The sequence below is a fragment of the Melampsora larici-populina genome, assembly GCF_000204055.1.
Source record: "Melampsora larici-populina 98AG31 unplaced genomic scaffold MELLAscaffold_66, whole genome shotgun sequence".
Taxonomy (NCBI): Eukaryota; Fungi; Basidiomycota; class Pucciniomycetes; order Pucciniales; family Melampsoraceae; genus Melampsora; species Melampsora laricis-populina.
In genome coordinates, this window is record NW_006768830.1 from 19,200 (window position 1) to 33,390 (window position 14,191).

The following is a 14,191-nucleotide window of genomic DNA, read 5'->3' on the forward strand; positions in this document are numbered from 1 at the left end:
AGAGGATCAAATTAGGATTGAGAACTGCGCGTCAATTGCTCTTATTTTTAATTATTGCAAGGACAATAATTAACCCAAAATCCCTGGGCTAAATCCTTTGTTTAAAGGTCAACTAACTGGAGTCTTTACTTGTTTATTCCAAGTAAAGCTCCTACGCCCATGTCTTTACCCGCTCAAACTCGTGGATACTAATCCCCACAAGTCTAGTAGAGGTTTGTTTAAACCTCTATCCTCTTTTTTATTGAATCTACTAGCCCAACAGACGCTAGTAGGCTCACATTTGGGGGCCTCATCCGGGTTTTCAGAACCTTTTGATTAATTTTTTGGGCATGTTATAGCTCAATCTCATTTGAAAGGTTAAAAATAAGCCAATATATATATATATATATCATTTCATTATTTGATTTTGTTTATCAACCTTTAAAATCAAAAACTGAGGAAAGCTCAGCATTTTTGATTTTAGGATAATACCCTGGAGGAAAGAAAGAAATTCTTTGCCCCCCTCAATTTCACATTTTTTTTATTTTTTTCTATCTTTTGTGAAAGAGGATCAATAGTTGATCCATATACAAACTTATCACATATAATTTAACAGTGAATTGTCTCTGTAATTCTTTTAATTGTGGTGTGTAACAAGCCAAACACGTGGCTTTGGTTACAACTACACATATATTACATTAGGTGACTGTGTACAGTCACTGCACCTAGTAGCCGTACAGAAGCCCCGTGCATGGTCCGACAGCCACAGCGGTGCTGTAATACCCTTTGAACTTCGAAATTCCAAAATTCAAAGTTTTGATCTCAGCAACCACTGGACACCCTTTCACCCTTGCCTCGGAGTCATTGTCGGAGTTGAGTGGCCCACGTGTTGTGTGCTTCACGCTACAAACACAGGGCCATTTGTCCCGCAGTTGACAATTCAATCATATTGACTAAAGCCAAATCAAAGCCGCCGGGACTATAACCAAAGCAAAGTAACCTGCAAAGAATGAAAAAGACCAATCAGTACGAGTTGATACTTAGATTCACAAGTCTATAACTAAATTCTTCAGAAAACTAATTGATTTATTGGGTTGAATTACCTTTTTCTTTTGAATAGGTTGATACGTTCTAATTGTAGTCGGATCTGCTACAGAAGAAAGCTTCATCAAACAAGACAATCACTACTTACCAATTGATCATACCAGATCAACAGCGAGTTGTTTTTAATTTCTTATCTTGAGCATCAATTTAGTCTTCCTAGCACCAGTGTAATTGTTTCAGATAAATAACCAATAGTTGTTATTTATTATCTAAATTTTTATTTTCTTTTGTTCATTGATAATTGATTAGACCACGTCACCGCGATCTTATTTTTGAAACCTTCCCATTCAATTCAGATTGTACAGAAGCTATTACTTGCATTATCGATCGGAGAATCTGCTTAACGGTTCTATTGCTGAAAAACATTTCAGTTAGTTTTTTTTATCTATCTATTCCTTTTGATGAAGAATCATCAATAACAAAACTAATAGAGATTTTTGATTGATTTGTCTTGGTTGTAATACCTTTTGCTTTTATCCTTGCGAATTGAAATAGATTTCGCTAAATCCATTTTCAAGAGGAGCACCGTTCAATCGAATCTATCCTGTGATCCTCAAAGTAAGTGAGATCATAAGATTCCTCCATATTATCAATTCACCATTGAAGATCAGAAATTGAACACTTATATTCATTTCTGTCTCTGTTTTGATTCTGTCTACTTCTCGGTTTTTTTTCTTTGATAGTAGTGAATATAGAGGATCTCTACGACAATCTGCCATGTCTCAGTGAGTCAAATCTTGAAGACTATCTCAACCAAGCTCAACACAAACTTTCAATTGCGACCAACTTCAAGCTCACCAGCAGCTCAGTCCCTAACACACCATCCTCCTGATCAGCGTCACCTGACGATACACCTCAACCTCAACGTTTTCAAACCGCAGATCAGTTTGATTTTGAAAGACCTAACAGCCCAACCAAAAGCGTTTTTGACTTTGTTTTAGAGTGAAGTCCTCTGAAGGAGAGAACTACAGATCAGTTCACATTTACTACTGAAAGGTTTGAAAGTGAGCTAACACTTTTTGTCTATTTGAATCAAAATCTCTTTGATCATTTAAGACTATACAAGAGGCTAACATTGTTTGATATTGATATCTCTTCCTTGATAATATCAACTACAGATCAAAGTCAGAGTGAGTATCTGATTCCCTTGATCATTTTTTTTGAGAAGAAGAATTAAAAAGATTTTTTTTCTCTCTCTCTTTTCTTTCTTATTCAATATCTTCGGGTATTCAAATGGCTGATTGGAATCCACCACCCCACCCTCGTAGTCAAACCAAGCCAAACCGTTATGGCAACCTCCAAACTACCAGCACCAGCAGGCCCGGGTCCGATGCTAGAGGATCAAGAGGGGTCTCCAGGGCTGGATCAACAGCCAGCAAAAAGCATGGCACAGGTGAAGGCAGAGGTAAGTTGCTCATCAAGACTGACATTTCTAAAAAGAAAAGTACTGACCCTTCCCTGGATACAGGAGCTGGCCGAGTACAACTACCTCTGGCAGGATCTTCGGACTCAGTATCTCAAGTGGGAGAGAGGAAGGACCATGGTAAGCGACGAGAACAAGAGGAAGATGCTCCTCAAGCAATCGGTCTTGGAAGGTTGGAAAGCCAGGAAGGCTTTGGAGAAGGATCACGAGGTGAGCGAGGAGGACTTCTTTCAGCAGATTAAGGGTTGGATGGTCAACGGGACCATCAAGTGGAACCCCTGCGAGATGTCAATCCACATCTTCGCTCCGAGAGCGGCCAAACAGGAAGTTCAGCAGCTGAAGATGGCCACTCACCAGCCGTTGACTTCCCATCAGAACTCACACCAAAACCGTTCAGCTCAGCCTTACAACAACAGCCAAGCGAACTCAAGCCAGCTGGACTTTCAAGCTTACTACGGCGCTCCAGTGGAAGCAGGCAGGGCATTGGTGCCGACTTCTCATTCTCATTCATTGAAAAAGTTCAGAAAACGAGGAGGTCGGGGGAGAAGGAACTAACCTTGCTTAGTACTCAAGACAGGATGATTTTATGTAAGTTCTCTGAAATCACTCAAGTGAGTTTATTCTGCCAATGATGACTGAAGTAACTAACTATCTTGGTCATTTTGAACAACAGATGAATGTTTCTCAAGACTTTAATTGTTTGTTTCAGGAATTTTTAAATGTTTTCAATGGTAACTTAGAAGTTTTAGATAGAAATCTTAGAGATTTTCATTCAGATTCCAATTCAAGATTTTCAGACGTCTTAAAGAAGGAAACACTTCTTGTAGAAGTTATTCATGCTCAATACAAAGAACTTTATAGGATTGTCAAACAAGATAATAAAGATGTTTCTAGTTTAGATAAAAAATTGTTTCTTTTTTAAATCATTTCCCTTCAGAATCTTTGAATCAATTTTTAGAAAAAGATTCTACTTCTGTAGTATCTTTGAATGACATAAATGAAAATCTTGTTGATTTTAAAAATTCTTTGAATGAGTTTTGTGAGAACCGTGAGAGTGAGAAACCAAGTGTGGTCCAGAAAGATCTAGTTCTGACCACACTTATTGAAAATCTTCACGAAAAATTGATTCAAAAACTGGAAAACAAACTTTATCAGAATAGTAGTTCAAGTAATGAAATCAATAAATTCCTCCAGGACCAAACCCTTGCAGTTGAAAATGAAAAAATTCAACGTAGTAATTTTCAAGATTTTCTCATTAAGAGTGTAGAAGAAATTAAAGAAAATCACACACAGTTTGAAAATTCTACTAGTAGTAAATTAGAAGAATTGAAAATATGTTGCTGAAGCTGACAAATGACAACCAGCGAGACATAGAACATGTTCAGGAACCAGTACAAAGCAGTACTTTACCTAGGAACAGAGTTGGGTCAATGGTGAGAAACTTTGAAGATATTAGCCAAACTCCGATGCAAGGCAGTTCAACTCGAAATGTCAGAAGTGTACCTCCTCACCTTGACAGGCAGGATAATTGACGAAGGTTCAGAGCGGAAACTACCCCTAACCTTGGAAACAATCCCTTCTTTCCCCAAAATGTAGGTCAAAGCACTATGTTGCAACCGGACAGTTCAATGGTAGATTTCGAAACAACCACGGAACTGTTCTGTCAAGCATCAATCAAAAAAGAACTCAGGAAAGAATAACCTGATGTCAAGGATTATCCCACGTTCAGCGGTGGAGGTGAGTACAATCACCAAGAGTTCATTGATTGGGTTGACGCAGTCCCAGTGCGCCTACAAATGCCAGATATCTTGATCACATCAAAGTTATTGATTGTATTTACTGGGGTGGCCCGTCAATGGGTTATGGACGTCGTGAAAGAAGATGGCGCGCATAATAAGACCTGGGAAGAATGGAAAGACACTATTCAAACCAGGTTTGGTAATTCTCAATGGAGATCTTCAATGGAAAGATTGTTCATGAGAGATAAATTCAAGCCAGAAATCCATTCTGATTGTGTCAAATGGGCTATGAGACAGCAACAGAGGTTTAGATTATTCAGACCGCATGCAAACTCCTCTGAAGTAGCTGAAAAAGTACTTTGGCAGCTGCCCAGCACAATCAGAATCCCAGTTCAAAATAGGATTGGTCCAGATAGCAACTGGACAGATTTCATTTTAGCTTTTGAAGATCTTGCAAAACGTTTGACACCTGTTAGACGGACACAGACATAGAAGTCGAACTTGCAGCCAAAAACTCATGAAAGAGAACAACAAGTGAGTAGCACAAAAGCTCAACCTTCTGCTTCTGAGGTGAGAGTCAGTAGATCCTGCAACAACTGCGGTAGCACAGATCCTTAACATGTTTGGAGAACGTGTAAAGGAAAGGGCAAAGCTATCAATGCAGTTGAAGCAGATGAAGAAGACCAAGCTTACGATGACGAAGAAGCAGGCGCTCCAATGGAATTTGTAGAATACGCTGGTAGTATAGCTGATTCAGAGTCACGGCACTCAGCTGACCTGAATGTGGCAGCAATTGAAAGTACTTTTGATGGTGAAGTTGACATATCACGAGTCCAAGCTGAAGCAGAGATGCTAATTATTACAACTATGGAAGAAAGTAATAAACAAATCTCAGACGCCAAACTGAGCAGGTGTAAACCAGCTTCAGGCAAAGCACATACAATTGGATTTCACAGTTTGACTCGAGTCATTGTGAATGGTCAAGATGCAGAATTGTTACTTGACAGTGGAGCATCTTGTTCTGTGGTGGGGAACCACTACTTAAACAACCTGGTCCCGGACTGGATATTGAAGTTAATGCCTTGCAATAACAACATGAAATTTTCTGGTTGTAGTGGGAGTTTTTTTCCACTAGGAATTATAAAACTAGAAGTTTTATTTTCTCATAAACAAGGAGGCATTCGAATAGAAGCTGAATTTGTGGTTATGGAAAATTCCCACACTAAGTATTTCATACTGGGAGATGAACACTTGTCCATGTACGGAATTGATATCTTTCATAGCAAAGACAAATTTTTTACATTTGGTAATGATGTAAAGAAAAAGAAGTTTGGTTTACCACTTCAAAGACCAATTCTTTCAGGTTTACAAGTCAAGAAAGAGAAAATCAATGAACTTGATAATGAACAACCTGAAGTAGAGAAAATGTTGTGTGAGAAGAAAGATGATTTGATGCCTAAAATCAATGAAGCAAAATTTAGTCCCAAACTTTCAAAAGATGAAAAGGATAAATTTGTTAACCTTATTCTCCAATACAAAGATGAGTATGGATTGGGTGTAAAAGAATTAGGTACCATTGAAAAGCATCAAGTAAGCATCAAACTTACAATTGAAAAACCTTACCCTCCTATATTGAGGAAAGCTGCCTATCCGTCTAGTCCTAGAAATCGGGTAGAAATTGAAAAACACATAGACGAACTTCTTAGACTAGGTGTAATAAGGAAAGTAGGGAGTTCTGAAGAAGTTGATGTGACCACACCAATCATCATAGCCTGGCATAACGGCAAATCACGCTTATGCGGAGACTTTCGAGCTCTAAACACGTACACAGAGCCTGATAGATATCCTTTACCCAGAACTGAACATGTCTTGCTTAATTTAGGAAAAGCAAAGATCATCACACTCATGGATGCATTGAAAGGTTTCCACCAAATGATAGTAGAACTTGCAAGTAGAAAATCATAAAACTAAAGGCACGACCGTGTTTCTCGGCGAAACCAGATTAAACCCCTTAAGGGTTTACGTATCCCCTTATCCCCGTAAGCCCCTGATACCCAAAAACCCACCCTCTGACTTCTGCACATTAAGCTTCCAAACTCCCTCTCCATACTATTGACATTCGACATTCAATGTGTTACTTCTTCTAACCCTCTGTAGGACTATCAACCAATTCCTGAACCACAAGATAACCATATGCTAAACTTGAACTGACAGAACCATTAACTACCCGATTCAAACTACCGAGTATAGTTGCGCTACAACACCACCGTGGACAGTCTTTATGACCATGTAGCTCTTTCAAACTCTCTCTCCATGCGTTTGACATTCAAAACTGAAATCGTTACTTCCTCTACCCCTCCGTAGATTTATCGACCGACGCCTCAATCCACAAGACAACGGCTACTAAACCTGAGCAGATACAAACATCAACTACCCGATTTGGACTTCCCAGCATGTCGTTGCGACACAACATCAGCGCGGACAGCTTTTGTGACCAAATTTGTTGTCACTCCGGTGCGGGAATTCTCAAATCTTTCCAAGGCATCTTTAATATCACGCCTCAACTTCGTACGTTAACAAAACCTCATGAACTCCACTTGCTACCTTAATACCAAACCGACGATTCACTTTTCCACACGTTTGTTTGTCTCCTCAGTTTTATCTTGACCCACCGATGCTTTCAGCTCTTGCGGCCTGGCCTTGATCTAACGTTTGGATAACTATCCTATGCTAAGTCTACAGTAGTGTTGGTATCAAATTCACATTCCACCCCAACACGTCAGTGTTTTTCAACAGCTCTACGGTTCTTGTAAGTTCGGTTACTGAACGTCTGATTACAACCTCCATTCCGAACCTTTTTCAATTATTCCACTTTTTGGGCTCAGAAACCTGCACACCGCGCTGACTCGCTGCAACATTCCACCAACGATCGCTTCCAATAAATACCTGCCTGTTCCAATCTTATATTGGTCCAGAGTCTTTATCGGGTGTTACGGTTTTGATTTCCTTTTGAAATTTCATCCATCTTTATCTTCTAAGTTTACACTGCTAGATTTACAGTGATTTGTGCCCCTGATAACCAATACGTAAGACGCATCCCGCTTGGCGCTCACCAGCTTACATTGTGTTTGATGCAATTATATCCTTTACTGACGATATCTTTTGATCAATCACAGCATTTCAACCTACCCAGTTCAAGCTCCGATGGCATCTGGTCAAAAGGACCTTCCAGTTGAAATAGTCAAAATCATCCTCAGCAAAGTGATTCTCCAAATCCCATTAGTACCCTCCGACACGAACGATAGTGCTGACACTCCATCACTTTGGCACGATTACGTCACCCGCGTTCTCCAATGGCGTTTACTTGGACGACCCTGGAGTGATGCTATCATACGCCTTCTATTTCAAAATCTACGTTTGACTCGCGATCCTATGATCAAGAGCCTCATGAACATGTGGACAGAAAAGTTCATAACACCAGGCTTCCCCCAGCTTTGACATCTTTATCTCGACGGGATTTGGTACACCATGCCGTCTACTAAGTCGGTTCGGGGCGTGGTCTCAACATGCTCTCCGTACCCTTACGCCTGCTCGGTCCTGCCAGAAAGTGCTGCATCAATCATCAGATTGTGCGCTACATCTTTACATCACTTGAAGTTACGTTTTGTCGACATTGTCGGATTTTCACCGGTCCTTTCAAGCGCGATCCAGAACGTGCCACACCTTCAAACTCTTGCAATTCAAGGTTCTCAGTCTTCGGACAAAGCGCATGATTTCCAATCTTTGAAGAGCCTTTTGGAAGGCATGATTTCACTCGAATCTCTGTCCATCAGATTTGCGGTTTTGCCATCAATGCGATTACGTCCCGGTTCACTTCCAAACCTAGCTCATTTCTACATATCCTGCCACCGTAAAAACCGTCGCGCGGCCATTGACATATGTCGTAGAAACGAAAGACCAATCAGCTGCCTTGAAATGTTTCCACCGAGTAACCCGGACCCAACAGCTCCTATTGCTTTGGGTGTAACCACCACGCTTAAATCACTTTTCATCATTTCTATCCCGGACCGCGTCCCGCACGGAATTCGCAACCACATCTTTCCTGGACTCAAAGTCCTGCGAAGCGAGTACTGTCATTCGACAGAACAAAATCTGAGGTGGCTAAGTTGGCAAATGCTCAATACCGTTAAAATCTTTATCACTACATACCGGTCGGGCAACATATACTGGCGCAGTAGGTTGAATTCTAACGCCCTGCACACATTTGCTAAACCTCCTAAGTTAAAACACATAGTCTTCATAGTTTCTTGTGGCGAGGAAACAGAGAAATCGTCTCTGGCAAATGCTTTTAACGGGATTGGAATCCAATGCCATTTTATGGGGCCAATGAATCGGGCTGAAATTGCAGTACGTGCCAATCATTTTTTCTAACATAGAATATTTCCCAAAGTAACATTGTGGACCATTTCAGGAACTACCAAACCGATTTGAGGATTAACGTAGACCGGTGATTTATTCCGGCCACATACCAATATTTGCCTGTCTCCTGATTTGTTTCTTCCTCCAGACCCTTTTCAATTTCATAATGCGCTCCCACAGCACTACATCATCGGCACCATCTCTATTGAATATGCATGATCAGTCTCTATATCACTAAGAGAGCCTGTCATAACATTTCACCTTGGAAACAATTCAAATCACATTATGACGCATTGTTTACACTCAGTTTATATGTGCGCACCTACGCCTCGATTCGTACTTCTTTCATGTTAATCCGCACACAATGTGGTCCTGATGCACAGCCGCCCAATTTTGAAAAATATTTGTACATGGTTTCTATTGCATAATGTCAAACATTTGATTTATTGTCCCCAACGCGGAACATTTTCAAATCTAACTCTGAATTCGGTTACCACCACACTTCTTGATCTGAAATTCATCAATTGTTTCGATTTCAACTCGGGTTTAACACCCACTGATCTGCCACCTTGCATGTCACGGGGATTACACAAACATTAGGAATTGGAAATTGAAATACAATTTTGAAATTGGACAATTCATCCTCAACTCTCGCCCGGTTCTTATTTGTGGTCATACCCAGGGACCTCCCCGGTACTCCCTTGACACAAAGCTCGCAATGGCATATCACGCTCCGCATTACCCGACAAGGAAAATACATACCTTGGGTCACGCTTTGACCCCGAATACCCGAATAAGGGTTGGACCAGGGAGATCATGTGCGAATTTCAATTTGATTCGATATTGCATGTCACAAATTAGAAAATGGCTGAGAACTACGGTGAGCGATCCACTGTGAAGTGACTCATTTCAACAAAATCTTAAAACAGGGTCTGTTTTTAAATGAACTGAGTGTGTCTCACCGCTTATTTTTCTCAGCAGACACATTCCGCGATTTTCTCTTTATTAGCCTCTATGTTGTGAACCTCTCTACCCACCGCTTAGAACGACTTCTGCGAGCTGCGTCCCATACCATGGTGTCTCCCACTTTCACACAGCAATTGACATATTATTGTTTGCGAAGATCATTTACCCATCCTTCCACTGCAAGGAACTATCATCCTCCGATAAGTGCCTTATACCATGTCCTCGGCTACCGGAACGACCTCGCACCGGGCATGGCGAACTCGGTATCGAGGTTGAAACAAGAGAACACTATTATTTCAATGTAAGTTTATGTCAATATTCAATTGGTGTTTTCCTGCTCGCCATAAACTAATATTGCTTTATGATCAGGAATCTTGTTTGCAACCTGGGCCAGACAGCAAATTGATACTCATACACTGTAGAGTGTTAAGAAATCACATACGAAATTAAATTTGTCTTGAGAACTACAAAGGTGCATTCTCTGTGTCATTTCCACATATTTACACGGCCACAATTGCGAGATGCGAATTCTAGAGTAACGAGTCAAAACCGAGCTGAGATTTTCAAATGCTTCACCTCGCAACGCTCTCTTTTCAATCATAGTGACTGACGACCCTATATATACCTCGAATCTCTTCCTAGAATAAATCGAGTACATTTGGTCAGCTTTAGACTAGAACTTGGCACCTACGAAATATTGTCCCCACGTTTTACAAGCCAATAATAAAAGTTGTCTCCCACCTAAGGGTCTTTTCGGTCAAATCGTACTCGATATTCTGTACAATTTGTATCAGCTTCCTTTCACTTCCACATGAAACGTCTCTGTGTGGCTACAACTGACCTATTCCGTAATCTCTTCATTTTCCTTAAAACGACATCTCCTCGCAGACCGCAGATGGCCAAAGATGATTTTAACAAGCCAACGGGACATGGAGTATATTTCTCCGGAAATTTTGAAATCGAAGCCAAAGTAAGTGCAGTCCAACTTTGGTGTATAGACAGCTTTGTATACGCAATGACATGTATCTCTTACAAAACAGGTCCCTTCAGAACTTGGACACAAATCGGGTTACCGCAGCTACGTTGTGTTTGTCAACTGCGGAGGAGCTGACCGCGACAAAGAAACTCGATACGAAATTAGGGCAATTGGTTACAGTTCACCTTCTCTCGCACTCGACGACAAAAAGATCTACTTCCTCCGAGGTCTTTTCTTTCCTACCAACACCGTCGAAACTGAGAATGATTCTTTGTACTTCGAAGGATCTGACCATGCACTTATTGGACCAGCCGAGGAGTTCAAAGGTGAAGTTATTAACACTGTGGGTGTCACGGGTCTCGGCATTGTAAGCAAACTCGGATACATGGTTGAAGAATGTTGCAAGACTCTACGTGACAAAAATGAGACGGAGGACCCCAAAACAATGGTTGTGACTGTGAAACATACTGACTATCACCCAACCGTTAGTACCCTGTTTCCCAAATCTCCAAATCCTTTCTTGCAAAAGTAACCCACATGGTTCTTTAAAGATTAAACCTGCACCAACGTTTTACGTTGAGTACCGGGTGCGACCTTACAAATACCTTTCGGGAATTCCTCGAATTCTCAAATTAGGGCGTGAAGCTCTGTTCCACGGGTACATTACAGACTTTAACAAAGAAACTCGTTGTTACATTGTCATTGTACGTTGCCAGATCTTTCTTTGATTTTACCATGTTAATGAAACTCTAATAACAGGCAAACCGAGTCTCCACTACTTGTGGCCACCGCGACACACGCGAATTTGAAGAAAAAACAGTAAAAGAGGAGGCCAGTGCCGATGGTTCCGGTCGTCCGAAACCCAAGAAGTAAGCATTTTCTCGGATTCTTACCAGCTGTGAAATCCATCGTCCTCATGTGAATCCACTTTAGATTTGCCCCAAGACCAGTCACGGCCCCCTTTAAATCACCGGTCATTGCGCGAAACTCTATGACTAGCAAACAAGCTCAACCTGCTGATTGTCCTATTGCTGAGGAGTCGGGCTCGGAAAGTGAATCAGAAGAACCACTCAGCACAATGCCCGCCACCAAAAAACGGGCCACTACCTCAACGCCTAAGAAAAGGGCCCGAGCTCGTCCGGCACGCAGAACTTCGAGCAGCACAACCCTTGACTTGACCACGTAAATGTGGTGGTTTTGCATCACAGTACCTGAGTATGTGTGGTCACGTGCACCAAGTGTAATGCCAACACCCAATTCAATCACTATAATATGAATTCTTAGCTTTACTCCCCCATATCATAGTTTTGAGATAATCTCTAAAACGTGTGCTAAATCTATGCCCAAACTTTGTACTCGACTTTCCAATTGTCTCTCATTTTAATCAAAACACGTAACGTATTAGTACACCCATATTTTAGATTCTAGCTGTATCACAGATTTGGGTAACATCTTTATCGGCACATTTTATACTGAACTTGAATGTGGATCATACTAGAATAACTTTTAAATTTTGTCTGCTGTACAATTTAAAATAGGTTGTGCAAGTGTTTTCAATTGACACTTTACAAAGGCCCAAAAATCCACCTTATGCCCTTGACCTGCAACGGAAGCTGCACATTGCTCGCAAAATACTTGCGGTCAATGAACAATATTCGTCCACCCAAGGCATGGCCTTTCGCGACTTCCTAATATCTGGAATCACTTTACCAAACTTCTATATTGGCAAACAGTTTGAGACCATTCCCCAAGAACTGCTTGGCCTCAGGACTGGCCCGAACCGAGGTTATGTTAAACAAATCAAATACTTGCAAAACATTGAAGTCTATTACTTTAAGTAGTCAACTTGGAAAGCGGAGAACCAATCCAGGCCCTACAAACCTGTATTCAAACCTTTATACATATCGAGCTCGATCGAGAGCGAATGGATGTGAGCCCGGGTTCTTAAGTTTGAACCTGTGAAACGGGTCGGGCTTGGTTCCGCGGGGGCATAAATTTTCCAAACTCCCATTGAAACTTTTGCCTTGACCTACGCCCAAAACTTTAACCTCGAAAACGAACAGTGTCCCGCTTGAATTTATATCATTCGCTTATCTTCGACGTCTAGATTGGCCTTCTTCTATCAATATCGAAAGCATCACATTCAGAATTAAACACCTGGTATGCAACGTTCGTTTTGTCATCAAATAACATAATGTTGTCTTTTATCGTTGAATTGATACTTGGAATTTGGGGTCTTGAGCACCAAGGCATCAAATCTTTCTTTCTCTCATATACTACACTAATACAAATCATATTGAATAATCCGATTTTGCCTTTCTTTGAAACCAGGTACCGTTTTTCTCTCGAGACCACCAAGTTGCTAAATCAAATCACTTTCCAAGTAAGTACCGTTCATGTTTATTGTTGTCAATTTTTCGATTTTGATCCTTCGATACATCATATGTTCAGTACCTGTGGTTTTGGCATTGTGACCATACGAGATAACAGGATCCTCTTTCCAAAGGTGGGATGGAACCGTAGTCTTGAAAGTCACAATGTTTGATTCTCTCAATATTTGCGTTTTCTTTATTTCATTTGCGACAAATCTCTTTGACGTCTGCTTTCCTCTTCTTCAATCATCATACCTTAGTGCTGACATAACGTATTTCTTTGTTTTGTAAAATCAGTGCAAGTCTCGGCGACTCAAGTAATTGATAATGCGTAAGTTTTACATTCAGCATGCGCTCTTGAACAACATGACAAGTATTGGCATTCAATCTGAAATTGAATCGGAACTATCCAATACCCTGCTTTGACATCTCCACTACAGAATTGAGAATCGAACGAACATAAAATCCGAACAAAGCCGCTCCACCAGCAGTCAAAACTACAACATAAAACAAGATAAAATCAGGGGCAAACTCCGAGCTAAACTCAAAGCTAAAGTCGAACTCGGCAACCATCCTAACCGCAATGACTTGCGAGAAGTGGAGTTTGATTCGTTGCGCGCCGAACTCAGTCAACGCTTTGGTATACCAAAGGACTCGCGTTTGTACTTCCTGAAGAAACATGACCTCAAATCTCTGCCCACGAAACATCGTCTAAGGATCAGCTTTGGCAATTCCGTTCTACTTGACGCGGACACTTGGAAAGTTCTCCAGGTCAATCGCTTTATCACTTTCGCGGACATGGAGAAGGAAAAACGAGAGGACATGGATTTTGTCATTCAAACGTTGTATCAACATACATTGGCACAAGGGAAAGTAGAAATTAACGGTTCAGTTCGGGGTTTGATTGATTGGGGGGAAATGAGAATGGCTGGATTCAGACCTGGATCTGATAAGGGTCGTAAAATGGGTTAAGTTCATTGACTAAATGTATCAATAGTATAGCCCAAGAGCAAAGCAATGTTAACATTTGGTATGTTACTTTCTCAGGGGTGACTGCTCTAAACGCAAAAACTGGAAAGAGTGAAGAATTAATCTTCGAAGATCAAGAAAGAATGCTTGATCTAGCTCTGATCAATGAAACGCTAGCTGAATGGATGTCGTCACTCTGCATGCACGCGTTCAAATCAAACCAAAACTTAGCTATAAAGTATGA

The 14,191-nt window shown here is 40.9% G+C and overlaps 3 protein-coding genes across 3 annotated transcripts; all 3 read left to right on the top strand.

Moving 5' to 3' along the window:
- Nucleotides 1–2,371: 2,371 nt before the first annotated feature.
- MELLADRAFT_112432 (uncharacterized protein) lies at nucleotides 2,372–3,428 on the top strand (the record flags this gene model as incomplete). Its single annotated transcript, XM_007416955.1, has 2 exons — nucleotides 2,372–2,488; nucleotides 3,216–3,428. 2 exons carry the CDS (start codon nucleotides 2,372–2,374, stop codon nucleotides 3,426–3,428), a joined length of 330 nt encoding a protein of 109 aa, XP_007417017.1.
- A 4,021-nt stretch (nucleotides 3,429–7,449) lies between these two features.
- On the top strand, nucleotides 7,450–10,052 carry MELLADRAFT_112433 (uncharacterized protein; the record flags this gene model as incomplete). The annotated part of the gene is made up of 5 exons (XM_007416956.1): nucleotides 7,450–7,712; nucleotides 8,079–8,652; nucleotides 9,347–9,544; nucleotides 9,674–9,931; nucleotides 10,029–10,052. The coding sequence occupies 5 exons, from the start codon at nucleotides 7,450–7,452 to the stop codon at nucleotides 10,050–10,052; spliced, it is 1,317 nt and encodes a 438-aa protein (XP_007417018.1).
- A 389-nt stretch (nucleotides 10,053–10,441) lies between these two features.
- MELLADRAFT_112434 (uncharacterized protein) lies at nucleotides 10,442–12,447 on the top strand (the record flags this gene model as incomplete). Its single annotated transcript, XM_007416957.1, has 7 exons — nucleotides 10,442–10,600; nucleotides 10,671–10,785; nucleotides 10,918–11,090; nucleotides 11,366–11,475; nucleotides 11,540–11,742; nucleotides 11,815–11,846; nucleotides 12,145–12,447. 7 exons carry the CDS (start codon nucleotides 10,442–10,444, stop codon nucleotides 12,445–12,447), a joined length of 1,095 nt encoding a protein of 364 aa, XP_007417019.1.
- Between the last annotated feature and the right edge of the window lie 1,744 nt (nucleotides 12,448–14,191).